Consider the following 25,687-nt stretch of genomic DNA (forward strand, 5'->3'; position numbering starts at 1 on the left):
TCTCATTTTTTGTAGAGTACCGGTTCCGTCAAGGTGCAACACATTCACTTCAGATCTCAGTTTCTCTTTTCCTCCTTTTTTTTTTAATGTTCATTCACGATTCTGTTTTTTTGTTAGAGTAACAAATTCTGCATAATCCCTCTCAATCCGTTTCCAAAAACCTCTTTTGAAGCTCTGAAGGCTGACGTCTGCTAGGTAATTAATGTCCTGCCTGAGCATTTGCCTCAGTACTTGCATCACTGACTTCCTCCTGACCCTGCGCTCCGGCCCTGTCTGTTCTCGCTAGTAGAGCGCACATGTGCTATGAACTCCGGGCTGAATTTAGTCTCGTTCTTATCTGTTCTCTCCCCGTCGTTGCTGCCCTTCCTCTTGGCACTATATCCAGTAATTACCGGGGAGGCTGCAGTACATTCGTAAAGCACTCGAAATATTTGCACCAGAAATAAAATCTGGTAGCTGCAAGAAAAGGTTTTTGTGGGCCTCACATCAATCTAGCTGTGGGTCGTATCTGCCAGGGGCTGACAGCGCTCAGCACTGCTGCGTGCACGGAGGAATTGGTGTGTGATCGGCACTCGGAGCTTGCTTGATGCTCCTAATAAATGGTTGCGACTTCATGTTAGAAAATAAGCTGTGATATTACATAATCCTTATAGGCCCATCTGTGCAGTCTTTAAAGAAAATAGCTTCTGCTGAAGCCTCAGGGATTGTTTCTTTGAGGACTACAGGATTCGGTCCAACGCTGACTGTTCAGCTCTCCTTGGTAACCTTCGACTAGTTGTTTGCTGTGGATCCCTCAACACTCTGTTTTCAGAGATTAAGAAAATAAAAAAGTCTTCATACTTCGTTGTGACCGATAAATGGAGACCGTTCTGTGTTCTGATGCTAAGTCAGTGTTACAGAGGTGAAAAGAGTCAAAATAGAGTTTTGTTGCTTGAACATGTTAACTAAATCCACCGGAATGTAATTCACTAAAATACAGCAAAGCTTGTGCAACTGATTTTTAAAATGAAGAAGAAATACAGATGTAAATTACAAATGCAGACAAGATAGAAAAGGAACGGGATGAGGCCTTGTAGGGGAGGTGAGATCGTCCGTTCAGGCTTTTGAGAAGCGGGATGCTTTCGTAGGGGTGAATGTACATGTGAAGCTGTAAACCAAGCTGTACCGTAACGCTTTTCCAGAAGAGGAGCTTTGTCATAAATTTCGCTTAGCAGCAAAATGTTTAATTTCTTTTTACTGTCCCTTTAGGTCTGGTGATTTGGTAGAGTTTTTTGCTTTTGTAGCATGTAGTAATGAAATGCTGGTATCAATAAAATGTGCCATTTTACTAAAGGCAGATATGAAGCAAAGCTCCTCAAGCCGCCAGCTGAGACTTGTGAATCAGTATTTCACCACTGACCTTTTTATGCCTCTTATTTCCATTCCAATTCTTGAGATGTGATGATTAACCCAATGAAGTAATGTTTAATCATTTAACCTCCTTTGCCTGTATTGCAGCAGTCACAGGAAATGTATTTCCAAACCAAAAAAAAAAAAATCATCTTTGATAGGGACATAGTGAGCAAAAGTATCCTGAAGTGTCGTAGAGAGTGAATCACATTAGCCGAGAGTCGAGTCCAGTCTAAATACTTTAATTTTGGGGAAATATGTTTTGCCTGTAAGTAGTTGAACTTTTATGTCTTTTTTTTTTTTTTTAGCTATAAGTTGTGAAAGTTGTTTTAATTCAAACACTTAAAAAAAAAAAAAGAGAGAGAGAGGGAGAGAGAAAAGATTGTTCCCTCTGCAGGCTTTATAATGGAGAGATTGCATTGTGAAATAGGTAAAAGTTGTGAAACTGATTGTATTCTCTGAGAAATGAAACTTAAGGGTTTTTTTATTATTGCAGATGTCTCAAAGATTTGGCGAACGAAATTTAAGGAAGCAACCAGTACCAGCATTTCTGAGCTTGGTTTCATTAGAGTAAATGTGAAGGCTGCAAATACATAGCTTTATTGCAACCCTGATCTATATACTGCTATGCAAATTATTTCTAGCTGTGATTATATTAGGTCACAGAAAACAGGGGGGGGAAAAATGCTAAATTTATCTCTTTTAGTTTATTTAGAAAGTTTAAAAAAGGAAGACAGTTTAGAAGTTCTTGACCGAAACTTTAAGAACTATAGCTGTATTTTCCATGGAATGCTTTGTAATGGATAGTGAATGTAAAAAAATAATAATAATAAAAAAAAATTAAATGAAAAGTTCTGAAGTAACAAGGTAAGAAAAATGGCCACAACATTTCTTAGAGACTTTTTTTAGATTTTTGTTGTTTTTCAGCATTGTCATTATTGTTTTTTAAATAAAAAATATATGCTTTTAGCTGGAGGAAAAAAAAAATTAGTTCTAAGGCAGCCCTGAGTTTTGTAGCAATCTAGAAATTTGGGTGAGGGAAACTGTTTGTTTTCAAGAATTTGAGAAAAAATGATACCCTGTACTTAAAGTAGGCTAACACAGTCTTAATCTGTATATAATTATAATGGTATCTATTTTTAAACTAGTTTTGCTTCAAATGCTATTTTATAGATAGTTTGCTAGAGAGTTTGTTTCCAATTCCAGCTTGTGAACATTAAGCAACAGAATATTAGCAATGCAGTCTTTAAGATAATGTAAAAATATGTTAAAATTTCAATAGAAGCTGCTTCCATTGAAAGGTCCACTTCATGGACCTATCTCAATAATTGGATTATAGTCTTTTATTTTTAAGATATTTTAAAATGAGATTTATGGAGCTGTGTAAAATTCTTGATTGGCTTATAAAAGTGCAAATATTGTTCTAAGCCCAGGAGCATTGTGAAATGGTGAGCAAAATAGGAACTGAAAGTATCGGGGTCATGTTCAGCCCTGCTGCAGAGTACAGGGGGAGGCATCTTATGAAATTCCTGTAGAGAAGGCACTACTTTTTCAGTTCACCTTTTCAAAGGAAAAACTCTGATGCTAAAAGGGCAATTTTACTGTTACACTTCAGTAAATTTTTTGCTTTTAAATTAAATAGAGAAACTCTTAAAAATGTATTTCTACTTTTCTATTTGGTTAAGGAACAAGAATGCCTCTTATTTCCTTAGTGTGCTACCTTTTATTTACTTTATGGATAGCTGTGGGATCACACTGTTTAAAGAAACTTGCTTCCGTACAGTTCATGTCCTAAATCCTCAGTGGGACTGAACATGTGGGCTTTCTGGGGGTAAAGGAGACCCATATTAGTGCTCATATATTAACTTGTTTCATATTTGTTTAGTTACTTGGAAATAGTGTTTGAGGGAATTTCAGTTTGAGAAAGAACTGCCCTTGATTGTGCAAGATTTTTGGACACAGTTCACTGGTAAATTGTCATGTTTTGTTATAAATAACAATTTGTGTCAAAACGTGCTCTTGTGATTCAAAAGCATGAAAAATCATACTTCACCTATCATACAGGTATGTTCTAGACCTGTTCCTACTAAAATAAGTTCAATGCTTGGTTTCATCCTTGCTGGGAATAAGAATTAGTCACTCATGCATGCTGTACGCATCCTAGAAGATATACAGAAAAATATCAGGAACAAGTTTTCAACACAGAATGAATATTTCACCTATTCTGTTTTGCAATGAGACGTGCAGGAGTTGGATCGTGAAATCCTGAGATGTCACTGCTATATAAAGTTAGCAAATTAGTCCTTTTTTGATATTCTAAAAGTTGTATATGTTCCTGTTTTTAAAAAATCCCATTTTAAGATGTAGGAAATCTCACTGATTTGGCCTTTTTCTTTAAGTTGTTGTATTTGTTTTTTTTAATATGATGTATAATAAATAGAATTTTTCTGATTTCTGTAAGAATTGATATTTTTTCTTTGTGAATTTGTTACACTTTTATTTTTAAAGCATTGTAATGGAGAAAAGTTACTACTTGGAAAAGGAGTGTAAAAACATAATAAATGGCCTTATCACAAATTTTTTATCTGGCATAAAAAGTTATGTCAGTTCTGTAGTTTAGAATTTAAACAATATACAGGAATTTTGTCAAGTAATTGGAATTTACTTGCATTGTTATATAGTATGGAAGGTTTGGTTATGGTTATATAGTATGGTACAGAATTGTAACAAAGATTGCATAAATTAAATTATGTTGGATCATCTTGAAGTTATCTTGTAGTGTGGAATTTAGAATTTCATTAATTATTGATAAAGGTATTTCCTTGTGAAATCTGTTGTAAAGAAAACCTAGATTTAGCCTATTTTGAAGATTCTGGGTTTGAGAGCAAAAATCCCAGAGTACTATTATATTCTGGCTTTGCCTTTTTGGAAAGTACCTTTTTGTTGTTGTATGAAGTCTGAAAGAATTAATTCCCCTTGCTTGAGGAATAAGGTAGTAGCAGCATCGGCAATTCAAAGGTGTGGGGAGAAAAGTACTAGCAAAAACTTTTCCAGAGTAGAGTGAACTTAGTGCCACTTGCAGAGTTTTGAAGAACCAAGTCTGTGAGGGAAAAATAGACTCAATACATGTGAGCGGTCAAATTCTCGCATTGAGCATTTTGAATTTCTCCCTCCTCCCTCAAGCCCTAGAGTTTCAAGTTTGCCTTTTTGTTTCAAAAATTCTCCCAACTGCTGGTTAGGAAATCCCGAAGCATGGGGAGAAAGCTGAGATATTGAAATCATACAAGCTTTAAAGTCTGTCCGTTTTGGTTTTGCCTTGTTAATGACTTTGTTTTCTTGTTGCAGGATTTTGCTTCCCGGGCTAAACTGGCTGTCCAGAACCTGGTGCAGAAAGTTGGGTTCTTCGGCATTTTGGCCTGTGCTTCAGTAAGTTCATTTCTATAGCAGAGGGGTCTAATCGCACGTTGCAGGCTGAACGTATTGCGGTGAAATCAGTACTCTGAACCGTGGCTTGGTCTTGTTTGCGCTCGTGTGGATCTGCGTGCCTTGTCTGCCGCTTCTGTGTTCTCCGGGGCGCTCGGGGGAGTGGGGGGAACTTGCAAGTGCAATGGCATGGAGAAACTCCAGCCCTAGATTAGTTCCCAACACGCTTCTGCATAAAAGCAGAGTGAAAAATTATTATCCACTCCTTAAACTGTACTATTGTAGTTCTAGACGCTAGTTCTCTTTGAAAAATAATGAGTTTGAAATAGTACTGTTTCCTTTTTAAGTTATCAGGAAAGAACTATTCAGCAAGCAATCCCTTGAGTTCCTGGGGTGGCTTTTTCCAAAAGATAAGGTGATTAATTCAGCTTGGCATGGTAAAACCTGATAAAAGACAGGATGGTTCACTGTGAGGCACAAAAGGCTCGTCACCTTCAACAAGACTTGCAAGAGACTGAACTAAGACATTCTTAAAACTGATTAAGTTTCTGCGCTTCTGTTTCAGACCAGGGATGCTCCCTGCATTAGCTGTTTGAGGCCTCGTCCTCCCTGACAGGGGCACTGGCACTCTGCTGCTCGCTGCCCTGTGTTAGGGGTAGTTGGCAGCCCAGATTGTGCCGCTCGCTCTGCCGACAGTGATCCTGTTGTGATTTTCTGGCCCAGATTATTAGCTGGCAAGATACAGCAGAGCTGTGTTGTCACTGTAGAGTTTGCTGGGATCCTAGTATTGTTTCTGCAGATGTCCGTGTAGTGTGGCTTATGGTTCTCGACATTTTTAGATCCTAAAATGCACAGATTGAGGAGTGGGAAACTACCTGTACAAATCCCGATTAGGATTTCCATCCACAGAAATGCTTCTGACCCGGGGGATATCTTTGGGTCACTGTGTCACTAGGAGCCAGAGGGAGCCCAAAGGATGGAAACCGGTTTCAAAGTTAAAGCTGAAAGGGATACAAACTATTTGTAGCTTTCTCTCCCTAAGCAAGAGCTGATCCAAGCACCTCCACTGATGCTATTTTAGTGTTTTAAGTAGGCCAAACGCTCTTTTGGAGCCAAAAAGTACCGAGCCATTTGAGGTTTAAATCTTTCTCTGGAAGGTTAATGAAAAGTGGTAGGAATGATGTGGCTTATTCTTCTCTCCCCCACACACAAATGCACAGAAATCCAACTACAGCGGAGGGGGGAGTTGTAGGTCCCCAATGATCCCGTTCTTCTGGACTAACCACAGCCGTTAGCCAGCTGCTCAGCTGATGAGGTATTGATTCCACCCTTCGCCCAGCATCTCTCCGTTTCCTACACTGTAGGCAGGACGAGGTTATCTGTTTCTCAAATGTAAGTGACCTGTATGAGCTGGAAAGATTAATCTGACTACGGTCGCTGCCATACAACTTCTGTTTACTAATCTTTTGAACTGTCTTCATGCTTGGAGTGGAGCCGTAGCTTCCTGAGCTCTTTAAGTCTTCCCACCCAGTAAGCTCCCAGCCTGCTTCGGCCCTGGCTCTGACTCATTTTTCTGTAGTCACCACCTTGTGAGGCATCACCTCCTGGGCTAGCTTGTCTGTCTGGTTTCATGAGAACAGCGGCAGGGATGAGCTGCTGGAGCAGCTGGCCGCGGGGAGTAGATGGAGAACATGAGGAAGGAGTTGGTAAACATGAGGGGTGATGTGTGCGCTCCTCGTAGTTCCTGCTTAGTAATACTTAACTGTTTGCTCAACTTCTTACTTACTTGCTGCGCTGGTCTTAACTGTGGTCTGGGCAGCTTCCTCCGTTTTTGTAGGCTGCCCCGGGCTGGGCAGGGACGGGAGACCACGAAGCCACCAGGTACACCTGAGGATTTGTACACGTCCTGTGTTTGCAGAGTGATCACAAAGCAGCAGCAAAGGGTGAGGTGAAGCGTGGGAGAGGCAATGAACCAGTATAGGGATTCGAAACTATCCCCCCCCCCCCCATAATTGCCATTTTAGTTTGGGATTTTAAACTGTATTTTGTCTGGAAGTATTTCCAGGCAGGGAGGGAAGGAGAACTAGACTGTGAAATGCTAATAAACGTCCTAGCTACAGGTGGCCGTAGCATTTCGAAGCCATTGCTTGATGGGCAGAGAACCACAATCCAATTGAATTTAAGCCTTTGCAGATTTATCCAATGAAATTAACTGGGTGTAGTGTTGTTTAAAGGCGAAAGGAAAGCCAGGCTTTTCCTGAGTCTAACCCCTGCGTAAAGGTGGCTCTGGGGAGGGAAGAGGAGAGCCAGAATTAGCTCTGCACGAGAACCTGGCGGTGACGGGCGACAATTTGCCCTTCTGTCTTTGTGGGCATCTTTGGCACTTCTCAGCAGTGTGTGTGATTGTTGTTATTATTTTTTAATTTGTTTTAACCCTCATTTACCTGCTGATGTGTGTTTACACCCTAACGTGGACATGTTAAGTAATTATTTTTTACTGTGCTATGTTTAATGTGTTTGTGATACCTACAGTTCCCCCTAGCTAAAGCATATTGCCCCCTCTACAGTGATATTAATACAGCAATTAAAATATACTGTCACCTTACCAAAAAAAATAAAAAACAAAGGACATGCTTAATACCTAGAGCAGACTTGGCTCAGAAGAGCCCAGTTATCTGGCTGTGGCGTAAGTAAATCATTGACTCACCTTCTACGCCCAAGACAGCTGCCAGAGGTAAAGAGTCATTTTAGCTGCAGCGGGGCATGTTTAGAGACCGTTTCAGGGCCTGATTAGAGACCGTTTCAGATTTCTTCCTATGCAGGTGGTGGTGTGGGTGCTCATAAATTTGAGTTGCTTGTCTATAACAGTCGAGCGTAACCCTCATAAGCTTTCTCACAGATTTCAGATTTCCATTCAGTTGCAAAGGTTTTTTTGGTTTTGGGGAGTTTTTTTAGTGCTCTTTAAATATCTACACTGTTTATTTGTTTGGGTAACAAAACACAAATAACTCAGGATATTAGCAGGGTAGCATACTGCCACTCTAAATTAAATATACCCCATGTGTTTACGCAGACAGTCTGCCCTGTGCTGCATGCAAAGTGTGAAAGGTTGGAATTTCGATACTTTCTTGGTTTAATTTCAAAAATATTTTACAGATAGTATCACAATACCAAATGTCAAGCCAAGGGTTTAACAATAATAAAAAAAAAAACTTTTAATTTTAAATTAAATGCATATGCTTAATAAAATCTAATCAGTGCTTTTAAACTGGATACATATGACTATAAATGCCAGTTTTTAATGCACTTTTTCAGATGGAAATCATTGGGGATCATTTTGAACACTGGCTTCCAGGAGCAATGTGCTTGTCAGTGAGAAAATTTGATAAATCACTCAAAATGGCTTTACTGTGGTTTCTGTGCATTTCACATGGAAAACTTTTTTTTGTCAGCTTTTTTATAACCCGGGGTAAGGAGGGACCATCAGAATGGAATTGTCTGGGACACTGTCTGGCTGAATCCCTGAGATCTAAGTTATGTGGTGTAACACTAACATTTTTGTAAGTACTGAGACACAAGAGTTTTGGATCGAGTTGAATAAGGGCAAAATGTTCATTTTTCAAAGTCTGCGATGTTCCTGTTCGTCTGGGTTAAATGCTCCAATTCGTGAACTTCTTTCTCTTGCACTTCCCAGATTCCAAACCCGCTGTTTGACCTGGCCGGCATAACATGCGGACACTTTCTGGTTCCCTTCTGGACCTTCTTTGGTGCGACCCTGATTGGGAAGGCAGTAATTAAAATGCACATCCAGGCAAGTAGATGCCCCCTCCCTGCGGGCGCCGGGGTGAGGACTTTCCTCTTGCACGGTGGTACTGCACACTGAGTTCTGGAGTCTCCCTTCCTGGCCTGCAGTAATGGAAATGAATTTGGTGCAAAGGATTTACAAGAAGGGATCTGCTAGGCTTCTTATGCTCAAAACTTAGGCAACTGAATAATTTATGGCAACGAGCTAATGAGCTTGCTGCCTACACCACTCAGGAAATTGGTGGTTAGCCAAGTTATTTACCTACGGTTTTTACCAGACTGAAAGGACCTCGTACTAATAATGAACTTGCCTTTTTGGTAACAAATACTCATTTCAAAGAGCACGGCAGCTAGCCTTTACCAGCTAAGCAGTACTTTTAAATGTTCTCTTTTATCTCGGTTTAATGTGTAAAGAAAATCCCAGTCCTTTCAGGTCCTGGTCTTTGCAGAAAGCAGTCTGAGGGTATGTCTGTGGGCACATTGACCATAATTTTTGAGCATGGTTAGTAATTTTGGGGGCAGTTGATTTGGATATTTTAAAAGGGCCTGATTTCAGAGAGGGTCCATTCAGTTTTTGTAGCTAACTTAAAGCCTTCAGGATGTTCTGAATTTGACAATCAGAATTTCAGGTTGCTTTCAAAAATGTTGAGTCTCGCTTTTAAAATGCATCACCATTTTGTCCAATGCAGGATGAAGGACTGATTCCCTGGAGATTGTTTACTGGTGGCGGAGTGGTTAGAGTGCTATATCATGAACTACATCACTTGATTTGTAATAATTAGAACCAGTGTTCTCAGCTGGGGCTTTTTTTTTTTAAGCGTCTCCATAGTGCTGATGCAGTGCCTGTAGCTGCGCTGCTTGGAAATGTTTGCTGTCACTACATTAAAATAGCAGAAGCTAGCAGAAGTATAAGATTGCTCTTCTAGTACCCTCCTCAAGCTGCTTAAAAATCTCTTCCTTCTGCCCTGAATAGAAAACTTCAATCTTCAACCCTTTTTTTTGCCCATCTTTTTGTAAATAGTTATTTTACTTTGCATGGTGTTGAAATGGAAGGATAAATGGCTCTGAAAATTGTTTCATGTATTTTGATAGGATTACTTTGCCTTCACGCTTAGTTTTGTATTACTTGAATGCTTCTGCTTTTAAGTATGTATAAAGTTAGAATTTGTTCTGGCAATGCAGAAAAGACTCAAGTGAAACTGTACTTGTGTAATATTCCCTTTATTTTGCCTTGTTTAGCTAGGAGAATGTTTGCTATGTAATTTATAGTGCTCTACGCTCGGATGTAATGTAAGCAACAAATATTTCCCAGTGTCTTGTACAGCGTTTCATTTTGTAATATGTTTAGCTATGAGAATTTTGTTTTCTGTGATGTTTTGCTTCAAGCATACAGTTGTGCAATAACCTTGATTTTTGTAGTGATCTTGCTGTAATTTGGAATTTAGGAAACGTAACAGTCGTGGAAAAGGCTTTTAATGAAATCTTTCTCTAGACAGGAAGCGAGTGACTGGTGTAGTGGCCATCCTGGAGCTGCTTTTAACTGGCCTCTTCCTCTGGACCACAGAATCATTTTGTGTAGTTCTAGTCACATCCCTTATTCCCAGACTAGTGAATGCTCTTCTCATTAGGTCATGTTTAAATTGATTTAAGGAGACTATGGGAACTGTGTGTGTGTGTATACGCACATCTACACACGGTCTTGCTTGCTCTTTGCGAATGAGCAAGCTATCAAATGTGACAAAAGAACTAGCAAAAGCTATTTTAATAAAATTTTAACACCGCTTTTATAAGTGAAGTGAATGGTAAAATTACAGGCGTTTGGATTTTATGCAAAATCACTCATGTTAGAATTGTCTTACATTAAAATTACTCTGTTTCAAGTAATCTATTGCATTAGAGCAATAATAATAAGTGATAATAATTGTGATAAATTTTTTGAACAGATAGATACCCGAAAGCTCTTATTTTCTTCTTCACAAAGTATTTCTTTGCTATGCTTCTCTCTGAAGCACATAAAATAGGGGCTAAAAGATTCATTATTTTCACTTTTGTGATCTTTAAGTGCATGTGCTTATGTGTAAGGGGATGTGAATTTTTCTGCACAGTGATGACTGTTTTTCCATTAAAACATTGTTGACAGAGTAAAGTGACCTTGAGCTTCTGGGAATTTAAGTTTGGGGAGGATGCAAATGGTTAGTAATACAAGCTACAAAAACATTGCAAGAAATGAAATCTATGAGGAAATAAAATAATGGAGTAAATAGCTTTCCTCTGCTCTGCCTCCTCTTGAAAATAGTATTGAAAAAACGAGGACCTTGAAAGAAAAGCGAAGGGAAAGCTATCTGTAAGTGCAGGAGATCTGCCTAACTGGAAGGGAACATAAGTTGTTGTGCTCCATTGTCTTTGCTTCCCTTTTGATCAAACATTTCTCTAACTGATGTTTTCCTTCCGACAGAAACTTTTCGTTATTATAACATTCAGCAAACACATAGTGGAGCAGATGGTGTCCCTAATCGGGTGAGTAACTCTTTAACACAGTAATACCTTCACCCATTAAGTGGAAAAATACTGGAGGAGTCAAATCAGATGGCCTGAAAATTGTGATTTACTTTTAAGTGCAGGCTTTGGCCAACAGCTAATTTGCGACTTCATTCCTCACCTCAAAAGCTTCAAGTATTTCAAGAAACATAATAGCACTGAAAGTCAGATGGCCTGAGTATATAATACCTACGCTGAGCTTCCACGCAGAAATATGATACAACTATTCCAATTATAGATTGCAACATTTTTAGCTGCAAATAGATTATGTTTTTTATTCACTTTCTTCAATGCTGCATTGTGATCCCATGACGAAAAAATGAGAACTGTTGTGATTTATGCCATGTCCAAAGTAGCTGATAAATGTTTTCCATAATTTGACCTCATACACTTGACCTCATACATTTAAAATATTAAATGTCTTATAAAGTATCAGAATTAAAAGCTCAGTGTGTAGAATGGTATCTCCATTCTATTAAACTTGTTTTTTTTAATAGGCGCAATCACAGTTTTCATGGCTAAACTATTCCTATTTTGAGAAAGCTTGTCTTTTTTCTGGACTGAGTTCTTTAGCAACAGATCTTTTTTTTAATAGTAAAAATCTTAGTTTCAAATAAGAAAGTAGAGCAAAACCCAGATAACAACAGTTAAACAAACAAACAAAAAAGATGATTTAAATCTACGTATTTCTATGTTGCCCCAGTGGGTTTGAATGAAGCTTGGAAACTGATGATCAAGTGCTAGATTTTTGCCTCATATCTACCTGTTCAGTCATTAAATATGTGTAATTTTAAATTCCATTGCTGATGTTAACACTTCCTGCCTGGTAATCCAACAAATATGATCTCAACGGTGCCTCTTTAACCGTGAAGCAGTTCATGAAACTGTTTAAAGACAAACAAAATGTACAACTAATCTTAAATATATGCAACTGGATAGAGTCATTCAGTATTTCATCACAACATTGTACTTAATTGTTCAAGGAACAGTTGTGTACTTGGGAGGAAAAGCCACTGCCTTTTTGCTGATTAGATTCCTATACTGTCAGGAATGCAGGTTTAAAGTTTTAAATACGATTCTGTAACATTTGAACAGAAAAGGGGCTTTTTTGTGTGTGTGTTTTTGGGTTTTTTGTTTGTTTGTTTGTTTTTGGTTTTTTTACTAGATACCTAATATAGATATCCCAAGCATAAAATAAATTCTAAGGTCTTTTACTTTTCCAAGGCCTTCCGCTTGTCGTAGGGGGCGTATTAATTGATACTTTGCTACCCAAACTGAAATAACTATGTTCACATTAACACCAAAAAAACACACCCCAAGAAGAGTTTCAGGAGAGGAACGTCTGGAAATAACTGCTTTCAAAATATGTAAACTTGAAGTAGCAATGCTTTACAAAGGGAAAGGAGTGTTGGAAAAGACATTCTAGGGCATTTCACTAATGAAACAGATCCTGACTTTATTACTTCCTGATCTTCTGATTGGGAGTCTGGTTTGTAACAAACTTCAAAATGAATTTGTTGCTTTGAACATTTTTTTTAAAAAAAACAGAAGAAATGTGGCTACTCTTAACAATCGTTAGTTAGCTTTTCATACGAATAACCATTTCAGACAATTTACTTCTTTATTTTTGATCAGTGCTACTACTAAGCTAGGTGTATTTCTAAAGCTTTGCTCTCCTGCAGTCTTTGAGCCAAAACTAGTAGTTTTTTCCTACTTCATCTGTCTTGGAGATAATTTTGCATCAAATTACTTAGAATGCATTCACAAGACCTCTGCTGGATTCAGATTTTATTAGATGGTTGATGTCAGAGTTAAAAAATGTTCTCGGGAGACAGAAGGATTTTTGGAATGTCCCGGTAGCGTTGACTTTTCTCAAACTGTCTGCTAGCATTACCTCATCAATTGCTTTTTAGAGTGGAATATAAAACATGTTAAACAATAGCTTGCCTTAAAACCGTTATTATTAAATTAAAATATAGATCTATTTAATGGCGTGTAACTTTAATTTAATCAAATTCTGTCCATCAAATTGACTTGCAACTTCTTTGTCTGGGATATTGCTTTTGCACATTAGCAAATATCTAAGCACAATACTTTAACATAATGAATATATTAATATAGAGGATAATTGAAATCTAGACAGAAGATTAAGCCGAGACATCAGAGAATTAAGGTCTCAGAATATTTGATTTACTAGCCAATTAGATTTTTTTGGTAACTACCTGAGTCTCAAAAAAGTAATAGTAAAACTGAGTCACCAGTAGATCTTTTCCAGAGCTCAGTAGTTGTTTACTTCTGCTTCTAGATGCTGCTTGCACTGCATGCTAAACCCGCCATAACCGGGTTCTTTATTATAGTTTAGGGTACTCTGATTTTACACTTTCATTACCTAGGTCTCCATTACAAAGGGATCCTAAATTCCTCCTTATGTTAATTAAATATAGGGGGAGGAAAAGAAAAATCGATGTGACAGGAAATTGAGAGGGCTAGTGTTTTCCAAAAAAAAAAAATTAGATATTGGCAGTGTGCAGTGTAAAAGCTGCTCGGAAGGGTGGGTGGTGGCCGTGGCGAAGCCCCCGGCAGCCGCCTGGGCAGGAGCGCGGTCGGGGCCGCGAGGAGCAGGGACACGGAAGGGTTTAAGAAACTGAAGCCAGCGGGAGGCTTGAAACCAAAGCTGAGGAGGGTGAGCGAGGTGCTGGTGGCTCACGAGGCCCACAATTACCAACCTGTTCTGCCAGTTAATGCCTTGGAAATTGCATTATTGTTGTCGAAAATGCTAAAAGAGGATAATGTTTTCTCTCAGGTTGTATTACTTTCATAAGCTCTACGTGGGGAAAGAGGGGGTATAAGATTTTTGTCTTGTTTTCCGTGACTTACAGATGAGTTTAACTTACTAATCATCCATGCAAAATACTTAAGTGCTGGGTTTAGGCCAAAATTAGCCCATTTAAAATGTTTAATCATCGTGTGTGTTGTGGGTTTTCTTTTGGCTTTCAAATCTTTCCATTTATTTTATTTTTTTTAACCTACAGCTGCAGGATTGTTTATAGAGTCACCCTAAGCATATTGCTTTTAAGCACGATCGTGTTTTCTTTGAAGTGGCAGTTTCAAATGTGGATTAAGAATTCCCCCAAAACTGCTAAAGAGATGGTGCTCAAAGCATACACCATCCACAGACGTGTCTAGATGCGTCATTCCTGGGTAAATGTTCAGAAGGAAAATTCTAATTTTTTTTTTTTAATTTAGCATGCTTTGTCCAATTTTTGTGCTAATGAGCTAATAAGAACTCTAGAACTTCCAATGGAAATCTGAATCATTCACGAGCGTGTCTTATATAGCGTTAGACAGCTCCTGGCCTTCGTCTCAGAGGCAGCAAGTGAAGTAGTTCCAGAGGGACGGCGGCGTCCCTTTGGGACAATCCAGTCCCCTAGACTATTGCTATGTTATGATAAACTCGCAGAGGCTGCGGAATGGCTTAAGAGCCCCTGTAATAGCTGCTCGGAGGGAAGGCATGTTGTTTTTGCAGGATCTCTCAGGTATGCCATGGCTTTAGCAAAATGAGTGAACGACTGCCTATAGCAAGTGAGGCTTTGCTAATTGTAGGAGAAGTAGAAACTAATTTAGTCAATGCATTAATGAACTGAGTCATCAAACTAATTTGAAGTTTAAATATAAGTCAGTGATTTGCATACTTCCACAGATTTTAAAAGTTGTCAGTGCTGTGTTATGCCGGCGAGACACGTGAGCCCTGTTAGCACTGCGAAGTCTAACTCAGATCTGAACATCTACCCCAAAATATCCATGCTTGTGAGCAGTTTCTTCATCTGGTGTTTTCCGTGGACCAAATTTTCGTGCTTACCAGTTATGCAGGCTGGTCTGAATGATTACATGTCTGAAAGGAAAACCAGGTTTCTGGTAGTACATACTTGAGCTGTTGCCTTTACAAACCAGGTTTGCTGCAGTTTATTATGCCGTGATTCTTTGCTTCACAACTTAATCTCAGCTGATTCTTGTAAGGAGCATGATGTGCCTTTCATGGGGGAAAAAATACAAATGAGCTATGGCGACTGGTACAGCTAGAAACTTTGTGGCTTAAAGATTGCGCTTTTTTTTTTTTTTTTCCTTCCCCAAAGTAGTTTGCAATATAGATTTAGGTTATTTCTTTAGAATATAGATAAGTCAGGAGAGCACAGCGATAGAAAGGGCTGCAGCACTGTCAGCTGTCCCGGCATGAAGCGAGTCCCCGGCTGTGATTGACGCCGTGCCGCGGGGCCTGGGCCAGGCGGCCGCCGCCGCTTCGTCGCACCCTGCTTTCGGCAGACCCCTGTCGCGGGGGCCCGGGCCGGCCTGCCGACCGCGCGCTCCGTCCGGGGGCACCTCCGTTTTGCGTGGGTGCCTCGGCGCTGGTGTAGCTGCAGGAAGGCCTTCTCCTGCGCCCGTATCCTGCCGCATCGGCTCCGTGCAGGAAAGGGCTTTAGCATCCTGACCGGGACACGGCTGCGAGTGAAATCGGAGCAGCTTTGGTGTTAAAGAGCTTCCAGCGGATCACAACAGAGTTCTAGATGTTTATTTGCAAAAGGCTGGTAGGATTTAGCCTCTGGGCAAGCACGGGTGGTTTGTTTTGCAAGTTGTGTACAGAAATTGTGCCGTATCTTTAAACTGCAAGCAGGAGACAGGTTTCCTTACAAAGAGCAAAAAATTGAGCAGCGTTAAGAACGAGCAGTTCACAGATATGTTGCAATTCCTATTTTTGAAAGCATTGATTTTAGCATCACAAAATGTCCCAAGGAAAAACGCCTTGGTGGCAGCTTGGCTAACACGGGTGTTAGAGCATGGCTGCAGGTATAAATGTCCTCAAACGTGCAACAATTTTACCTTAGTAATCTTCAAATAAGTTTTATTATTTTTTGATCTTGTAAAACCAAAGTGCATCTGCTAAAGCAGCCTTTCAACCCCCAAGATGTTGCTGTTGATCCTGGCCATAAATCAGATTTATTTGCCGCGATTTTAGCAGGCTGCACGTGGGTAACATCCGCGTTTCCCCAGGTGCTCGGAAGCCCCCGGGGCAGCGGGAGCAGTGGCAGCCGGGGGTGAGCGGCTGCCGCTCCGCTTCGGGGCCCGGTCCCCGAGCCGGGCGCCTCGGCAGCGGGGCCGCGGCGCGATGCGACCCGGCTGAGTCAGGCCGGAGGCTGAGGTCCGATCTGACTCACTGCGCGCAGGGGCCGGGCATTGGTCGAGCCTCGGGGAAATGGATGGTTTAAATACTGTGAGAATCTTTATCAGCACAGGAAATGACAGCTCATTAAAATACTAACCGTTAAGCCTGTTTAGATCACTGTCTGGAAAAAAATTAACCATTGCAGGTTCAGATAACTTGCAGGAGGAAAGGTGCTCTGTTCAGGCAGTGAACCCGCCGTGCAAATTAATCAGCTTTGCGAATTGGCCAGTGGCATGAAAATATTGGCATCAGTTTTTTGAGAGTTTATAACACCTCTAACTTTTTAAAGAGATTGATACCACGTAGGAGCAAAGTTGCTGCTCCTTTTGAGGGAGGGACAGCTAAGATAACCAAATATGGTGACTTTTACTAAGTGCCTTATTGCTTTTGAGCTGCCAGGTGGATTTTTTTTGTGTTCTTGCAGGGGAATGTCAGAAAAAAAATGTGAATCCAACGCAGAGAAACTCAAGTGTGGGAGGGATGGGTGTTGGGTGTGATTTAATGGGGGGTTTTTTGCATGCTTATTTGGAAGGTGAAAGCCTTTGCTTTGGCCCTCTGGCCTAGCTGTCAATAGCTAGCCTGATTTAAAGAAAAATAATAAAAAAAGGGGAGGTACTGGAAGAGAAGAGCCCATACCAGCACACTCCCTCCTTCAGTACATCGCATTCTTCAGTGCCACTTAACTGCCTTTTTTGTAGAAAGAGATAATCTCTGGCCTTAGGCCATGCTTGCTGCAGGACAGCAGGGCGAGATCCTGAATGTGTGCGTGGTGTGTGCTCACAAAGTGCACGATGAATTTTTCCTTTTAGTCTTTTTTTGGTTTTCTGTTATTTAAAAAATTCTATCCCTATTGCCCTCATTTTGAGTTGTAGTCCTAGCATTTCCTAAAAGGATGCTTTTCCATAGCTGTACTAGCCCAAATAGCTGAACCGTGGCAAACCGTATGCAACACTGCTGGTCCCCAAGCCCTGCAAGACAGCGTTACTGAACGAGGACAGAGTGCGTGCGCTTCGTAGCTAAAGGGTTTGACAAAATCGACCCCTTGGTTAATAGTTAAACAGTCTTTCTAAATTAACAGCTGTGGATATTAGAGAGATCATCCATAAAATGGGATTCTGACTCAATATTGCATCACCTTTCCGACGAGGGCTGCGGGCTGCCGCAGCCTGGGAGCCGGGCTGCTTGCGCCCCGTATTCGTTATTAGGCTTCTCGTTTCCCTTCGGATTTTTTTCATGATAAAACAGACTTCCATGTTTTCAGACCTTTAGTGCTTAATGATTCTTGCTCATCGCCACTGAGGGCCTGGTTCCAGCTGTGCGTATGAGCTGCTGAGTAGAGGATAAAATGCTCAGCTGAGTGCTACTGAAGTCCTTACCTACATTTTTTAACTTCCATCACAATAAATGGAGCTTCAGAACAGCTTAAAGTTGATCAGCTGCTTGATCACTTGCTCTTTGACATCTGTTACAAATGAGAAACTTTAATTAACACCATATTAATGTTCCCAAAATGGGGGTCTATGATGGCAACTTCAGTGTTTCTTAAAATACTTCCTAATTCTAACACTTCCCTTCTGGAAAAGTAGGCAGAAACGCACATGTTTAGAGGTGTTTATAAGATGGGAACTTTATATTCTAAATTGTGGGTCTGATGACTCCTCTGTGAAATGCTAGCACAGAGATACAGAAATGCAGCATTTGATACAGAACTGTACTTCAGCACTTAGCACAGTTTGTGATTATTTGAATGTTCATAAATTCTAAAAGCATAGGTTATGGATTTTCAATAAATCAGAGTAACTTGCACTCTTACAGATCTCAAAATGAAAAGTATGCCTTTCAAAAGTGAAAATGTTATGATTAAATGGTTTAAAAGAAGTGGTTTTAGTATTAGTAAAAATGTGATTGCCTGAAGTACTGTAGAATTTTACTTTTGGTTAAGCTGGCATAGGGAAAATACTGCTTCCCCCCCGCCATGGTTTGGTACTTCTTCCACTGGTATTTGAGAAAACTCCTAAATGTAGTCTAAAAGATTCTGCTAAAAAGATGAATTTTCCAAGATCCTCTCATACAATTTCATTACTAGTGATGTGCATTTAAGGTTCAAATATTGACAGTCATTATTTTAAAGGCAAATTAATAAATTGTGTAGTGTACACATACTATTTTATTTTATTTTCTATTTTGGAATAGAATTTTTACAGCTGATACTGTCAGAATCTGTACATCGCTGATGTAATTCTTAAGCTAAACCCAGAACTACTTCACATATGATTATTCCTCCTGTGTAGTGCCATCCTGCGCATAGATGTAAAGTTTTGTCCTATTTGTGCAAAATGCTACATTTTTTTTTTCATTTGGATAGAAATCATGTCTCTTAAAACAATTTAAAAAAATCTAAGATACATCTATTTAATTACAGATACTATGCAATACTTCTGAAAACAGACTTCAACAGTACTTTTTCAGTGAAAGCAAAATTCATAATGGGTGTTTGTGGTAGTATTAGAATGTAAAGAACTTTTTAAAACTAAAATATGATTTTGATATATTCAAGCTGCGACAAAGGTGGTGCAATTTTTTTCAAAGTCTGTATTGAGTCTCTAACGCTCATGAAACATTCAACTTCAGCAGAGGATCAGAATAAATTAAAAACTAAAAGTTTGGGCTTAAGAATGTTAACTGGTTCTGAAATCTCTTATGAATAAGAATTTCTTCAGAAGTGTATTTATTTTTTTACGGAAAAAATCCAAACCATTTTTTTCTAAAGGTTATTGCAAAACTGTGGCTAGTCTCTTTGTTCTTTCAAATCAAACGTGCTGGAAGGGGTGACTAGGCGAGAGCAGTACCTCGCGTCCTGGCAGTGCATCCCTGTCACTGATTAACTGCAAAATCCATGAAGAACAAGGGATAGCAACTGCGGAAATATATTTCATTGCTTATTTTGACAGACGACTCATAGCGACTGACTTTACCATTTTGGTTTTGTTTTGTTTTCCTTTTAATTGCAGTTCTCCACCGGCTCTCTAAGACTGGCATTTTAAGCCTTTAAGACGAAGGTTCGGGGGTTAGCGTGGCTGCAGGGTTGGGTTTGGTTTGGTTTGACAGGGACTGCAAAGTGTGGGTGAGCTAAGATCGAGGTCCTTTTATTTTCTTATTCTCTCCTAGTCTTTATTTGCAAGACAAGAGGCTTTATTCTCAATTGAAAATGCCAGGAATTAGTTTGAGATTATTCTACAAATAAGGTTATCTTCCAGCATCTTCCTTTGTTTAGTCGGATGTGCAACTGTGCCTGCGGTTTGCATCTCGCCTCCTGAAACTGCACTAGGCTTTTGAAGACGCGTCTTAAAGTCACTGCGAAGCGGCGCAGAGTTATGATGCAAATCTGCTCCTTCTGCGTTGGCACCTGCCTCCGGCTCATGACGACTGTGACCCCTGGAATTTTGTCCTCAGGTCTCCCCCTCTCCCCCTTTGATAACAACAGGGTTAGTGAGGTGAATTTCCCTATACCTATATGGGGGATACACCTTGTTTGTAATGAAATAAAATGGAAAAAAAAATTAAAGACTTTTAGATCTGGAGTATACAATAAGGTGATTTTCCCCTTTGGCTCTTAGGTGACAAAAATATTAGCTGGCTGATTAAATGACTGAACTTTGTTGAAAGACTACAAGACTAACGCACTAAGATGAGTTAAAGGAATTTTATTTCTAGTACTGCGGATGCATGTAGAAGTTTATATTCTAGGTGTTACTGAGCTACATTTTACTCCTAATGCACTTAAATGTATATGCTTTTTTAGTATTAAAGTCTTCACTAATGGGCAGAGTATTGCAGGCTTTTAGAGACCAAGGTCCTTGCATTCGGGATCTTACAGGTCTTCAAAACCAGCTTTAATAAAATGAATGCCGTGCACTGAAATTCTTAGTCATGCTTGCAAAAGAAAAAAATGCCAAATACTTCCAGTGAGAAAATTTTGAAATACAGTGTTGATGCACTAGGATCTCTTCAAGCCATCTGACCTTGGTTTTCATGTCTTTGTTCTGCTGCTTCATGTTACTTGGGCACTGACTTAGTTCAGTTTTCAGGGAAAAACATGGAGGAATTTGAATAACCGTTCTGTTAGTGATTCATCTGTCATCATTTAAATATTCCTAATTTCATATTCATGCAAAGGTTTAAAAGTAAAGTATTACCTCTCAGTGGCTTTCTCAGGCTTCCAGTTGTCATTTGAAAAAGAAAAGATGCCCCAAAATGTAATTTTTTTAAAAACCGTGACTCGTACTGATCGGCGAGTCATTAGGAGGTTTTTTTACCACAAGCAGAGTCAGATTCTTACGGGAGAGTTGTGAAAAGCTGGAAATCACTCGTAGAAGTTGACCTGCTCATTTGTAAAATATGTAATTAACGTGCTTGAGTCTTGATGCTTATTTTAGCAAAATTTTACCAGTCCGGGCACAAAATTTACTCATCTATTTGTATCATTGTGATGGTGAATCATGAGGGAGGCAATTTTTTTTTTGCTTGTAAACATGTTCAGAAAAAATTATTTGCCCCTGGCTAGTGAACAAAATAGATTTAATAGTGAGCTACTTTTTCTTCAGTCTATGCATTTTCATAAACTTTAAATATTAGCTATTATTTTTGAACTCAGCTTTAACCAGGAAGAGGGAATGTCATGTCAAAAAAGGAAATTGAGGAAAATAATGTTAGAGATCTAGTTCTCCCATAGGGTTGCCAGTCATTTGAAAAGGAGATGATCCTCCCTAAAGCAATAGTGTAAGGAATCAAAATTGTAGTGTTTTTTTGTAGTATTTGTTCAAATTTAGATGACTTTTTTTTAATGTTGAAGACCGTACTAATTTCTCAACAAAACAAAACACCCCCCAGCATCTCAGTTTTCTTTGAAAACAGAATGGGATTTGTCAGTGATGGCAGCTTTCCCGTGGCTCGTGTGCCGTATGCATGTGTCACCAAAATCGCCTTTGGTAACGCATGGATCGAAGCTTGGGAGCTTTGGACTGTGCTTGCGTTCTCACCAGAGCTATTGCTAGCGGTGATTTCTTCTGTCTAGTAGTAAAGCTTTTTTTTAAAGTGCCGTGAGGATTTCTAAGTCTCCTGGGACCTCCTGCTAAACAGTACGGTCTATAGATTTAGAGAAGGATTTTCTGTTGTCTGTGATTAAAGCCTGGCGAGGCTGTAATAAGTGCAGGGTGGAAGTTGGTGGCTACTCTGAATCCGTCCAGCGTTAACCCCTCTACGCGTCGGAGCTGGGAGAGGATTCTTAGCTCCAGAAAGCTATCGGTGATCTTTATAACGTTACTGTAAGAACAAGGTGTTCGGTAATGCGTTGTAGCTTTTGTGCAAGTCATCTGCCATAAAGCGTGGAGTGATTCAGAGCAGGGTTCATAGTTCCTTCTTTGTTCCTTTGTTAATCACTGACTGGTGGGAGGTGCTGCAGAATTCGCTAATGCATTCTTTTGGGGTAAGGATGACGCACAGATTGTCCTAATAAGGACTTAGTTGGAGAAAGGGGCCGTCTTCTTTGAGAAGATAGGGGCAAGTCATAGGGCGAGCAGTTTCTTTTTTAACTCGGGGATGACACAAGCACAAGTCATTTCCTTATTAATCGGTTCAAACCAGTTCTTACAGGAACTGCTGGTGATAAATGTGGGGCTTCTCAGAAGTCATTCATTTTATTCTCAGCACTGCATCAGTGCACAGCCTCAGCTGGCTTCTCTCTGGCTTTAAGGAAATGCTGTAGCTCACAGCGTCTCTCTGTGTTACCCCCAGTTTATCATCACTGATCTGCTCTGAAATGTTTTTTGCTTTTAAACAGATTTTTTTTTTTTTGAGGATCTGGGGAAATATATGTCCGTTTCAGAAGTATCAGATGAAAAGTTAAAATATGCTTTATTACATGGTTATCTGTTTTCCCAAATAGCAATGCCCTTCTGAGCTCTAGCTCAATCTGAACTTTGTTCTGTTTGGGTCAAAGTGGTAAGTTTAAAAAAAAAAATTTTTTTTTGTTTTTTTGTTTTTTGTTTTCTTCCCCTATTTTGTCTTGTTCTCTGGGATGAACTTTGCATCAGTGCTATTCCAAGTATAGGTCCTTCTCTTCAGAAGCCATTTCAAGAATACTTGGAAGCTCAGAGGATAAAACTTCACCACAAAGCCGACAGCGGCGTGCCCCAGGTAAGACGCTTTCCTGCCTCCTTCCCCAGTTACCTCCTCCCTCTTCTTGCTCTCCTTTGACTTGTCAGTTTTACCGATTTCACTCTGGATCCCGGTTTTCAAAGATTTGTAGTGGCCCAGGGAAGAGTTAAAAATCTCATTTTAAAGCAGCTGGGAATTAAAAATGATACTGTAATTGTGTGCAACTGGACTGAGACCTCTTGGAGAGCGAAGGAAACAATAAACCAAGACCAGTGTCTGGTCTTGGATCTGTATTAGCATGCCTGTTCTGAAAAAGAAATTTGAGCAGTAAAGGCTGCGTTAACATGTGAGACGATAAAGAACCGCTTGCAGCCTCAGTACTTCAGAAGGCAGTAGGACATGGAGCTGAGTGGCCAATAAGAGAAACAAAATCACAAGCCTGTAATGTTCAAAAGGAAAAGCAAAATGCAGTGTTTGGAGAAGCTACAAAGGAGCAGAGGTATCCTTTCATGCAAAGTATTAAAAAAAGAAGACTTTTCAGTGGGGAGAGAGCACTTTTGTAATTTCAACATGAGATTTCTTAGGATGCTAAGGCTTTTTTTTTATAAAATCTATTAATGTAACTCACACTTTTCATTTATTACTTGTAGTATTAGAAATGTTTCTTTGCTCATATCTTACCAGAAAAGAAACTAAATTAAGGAGGATCAGGCTGGAATAACTAAATAGGCAGATGCATTTTAAGCACATTGAAGTAATTTTTGTGCAGTGCATTGCTGCCCTCCTTTGACAAAAACCAACAGTTAAATGTAGCCTTAGAAAATACTCAAATTGGGGCTGCCGAGGTCATCACATTAACTTCTAGTGACAGAAGAAGAATCGGATACTAATTGGAAGATAACACAGTATACGCAGTTTCAGAGAAAAAAACATTGTTAACCAATGACCTTATTGTTTTCTTTGCACTGATGGTGACGGGGAATGACAGTAAGGGGTTGCTAACTCTGAACTCTATGAATTGTGAGCAACGATGAAACAATACTGGGAATAATAAATCACTTCCTAGCACACAGTAACGATCAAGGAGTCATCCTCTGCCCTGTAGTGTATTTGGCAATCCCTCCTGTATCGTCTCTCAAGGGACTAAAGTCAGCTTTACAAAGAGACCTGCAGGAATCCCGTCAGCCTGCACTTGGTTCCTGTTTTTAATTTGATAAATTAGATAATCCAAAATGGTTAGGCTCTTTCCCTTCACCTATAAAACGGAGAATTCTCCTATGCACTGTCCACTAATCTTCATTTTCCTCCTTGTTTTGTTTTGTCTTTGTTTCTTCAGGGGGAAAACTGGCTATCGTGGATGTTTGAAAAATTGGTGATTGTCATGGTTTGTTATTTTATCTTATCTATAATCAACTCCATGGCCCAAAGCTATGCCAAACGACTGCAACAGAAGATGTACTCTGAAGAAAAAACCAAATGAGCTTGGAAAAAAACCTCGGAATGGGCTTTAGCAGACATGAAAAATGACATGTCTTTCCATATGTTTAAAAATCAGCATTATTCCAAACTGGGGAAAACTTTTTAACATCAGTTTTCAACTATAACATTTTGATTTTCTTTTGAAAGTAATTTGGCTGTTAGAGCAGACGTTTCATTGACAAACTTATAAATGTTAAGGTAAGGTATAAATGCTTTACTTGTCTGAGTTGTATTATATGGGATGGGCAGTGTGATGTTAAACTGGTGTTTAACACAGCTGTTGTCCATCCAAATTACTTCTAAAACTGATGATTTAATACTTAGCTGTATTCCAATTCCTGATTTAACTTTCAGACTGGCCTAAGGGTAACTTTTTATTTTTTGAAGGGTGGCTGTTTTGCTTTTTCCATAACTTTCAAGACCATCAAAATGTATACAAATGAATACAGATTGGATAGAACCTCTTGCATGTCCGTCATGGTAACGCTATTCCATCTGAACTCTCCAATGTGCCATTGCATTGCACGTGCTCTCAGTTGGAAAAGCCACCCTCTTAAACTTCGTAATGATGTTAGCGGAGATTATTGATGTCAAAATGCTGAAGCTGACATTTTTTATTCTGTATATTTAGAATGAAGTCAAGATAAAACTTTATAAAGTCATCTTTGATCATTCCAGAATTTCTCGTGTCAGTCTTTTTAAGCTGTTTCTTCTCCTCTCCACCTTTGTATACTCAGTTTCTTTATTAAGCCTTAATCCTATGAATTGCATGCTTTACTCATCCTTCCTGCACAAATGGTGCTGAAGCCCTTTGTTCCTCCCCCCCCCCCTTTCCTTCTTAAGAACTTCTTGCTTAGCAGAAGGAAGTAGAAAGCATGTAACTTGGCCCCTTGCAGTACGGCTCAGTGGTTAAAAAAAGCAAGTTAAATAGCAAGCTATATTTGTTAACATAAATTCTTAGATGTTTGTCACTGATCACAGCACCATGAGTGATGCAGGAAAAGAAAGGGGGGAAGGAGAGTAAAGTTTTTAACTGAAAACAGATTTGATGTAAAACCCAACAATATTTAAGAACGGCTTTAGAGAGCCTTAAACTTATGCTTTAAAATTCAAGTATTTTTAAAACATTGTTATGAATCAATACATGTTCTAGTTTTAATGTACACGAACATAACAAATATTAAAAAGAAGCTTCTTCCCTCTTTAGTAAGTAAATAACCATTCCACTGCTACTGTGTATGTAACAATTCTCTAATAATTTTTGAACTAGTGCTTTTGATTTTTATCCTACGGGGAAGTAACAAGAATTAATTTGATTTTTGATTAGTGTTATCAAAAGGTGGCATATGAGCACAAAGTAGGCTAGATCTTGCTCTTGCTTAGATTAGATTTATCCCTGCATTAGGTTAGGGCAGATCTCAAGCAAGGTGTGAGAATATGTACTGTGTTCAATCCCGCCTGAATGTCCTCTTGTGTTGCCAACCGTCGTGACATCTTCATGGCTGTACCATCCTGTCGGATAGCTTATCAGACTGATGTTGACTGTTGGATCTCATGGCAACAACAGTCGGTAGGCTGTCTGACATTTTGGTATCTTTCATCTGACCGTTTGCTCATCCATCTCCAACTGTTTTCATTGAACATCAACAGCATATAAATGTGTTTGAGTTTAGATGGAAA

The 25,687-nt window shown here is 39.4% G+C and overlaps 1 protein-coding gene across 10 annotated transcripts in view; it reads left to right on the forward strand.

Moving 5' to 3' along the window:
* Window positions 1-24,687, forward strand: part of VMP1 (vacuole membrane protein 1) — a 69,586-nt gene extending 44,899 nt beyond the window's left edge. For 9 of the 10 annotated variants that reach the window (XM_026071401.1, XM_026071397.1, XM_026071400.1 and 6 more), the window contains 5 exons: window positions 4,735-4,815; window positions 8,507-8,623; window positions 11,072-11,133; window positions 22,465-22,567; window positions 23,865-24,687. In XM_026071401.1, the coding sequence (XP_025927186.1) occupies window positions 4,735-4,815; window positions 8,507-8,623; window positions 11,072-11,133; window positions 22,465-22,567; window positions 23,865-24,008 (507 nt within the window). In that variant the 3' untranslated portion in view covers window positions 24,009-24,687. Of the gene's footprint in view, window positions 1-4,734; window positions 4,816-8,506; window positions 8,624-11,071; window positions 11,134-19,646; window positions 19,798-22,464; window positions 22,568-23,864 lie in introns of those variants that run through there. The other variant, XM_026071404.1, reaches the window with a different exon arrangement.
* Window positions 24,688-25,687: the final 1,000 nt, after the last annotated feature.

Source organism: Apteryx rowi, unplaced genomic scaffold (assembly GCF_003343035.1).
Source record: "Apteryx rowi isolate R43461 unplaced genomic scaffold, aptRow1 scaffold_325, whole genome shotgun sequence".
NCBI classification, from domain to species: domain Eukaryota; kingdom Metazoa; phylum Chordata; class Aves; order Apterygiformes; family Apterygidae; genus Apteryx; species Apteryx rowi.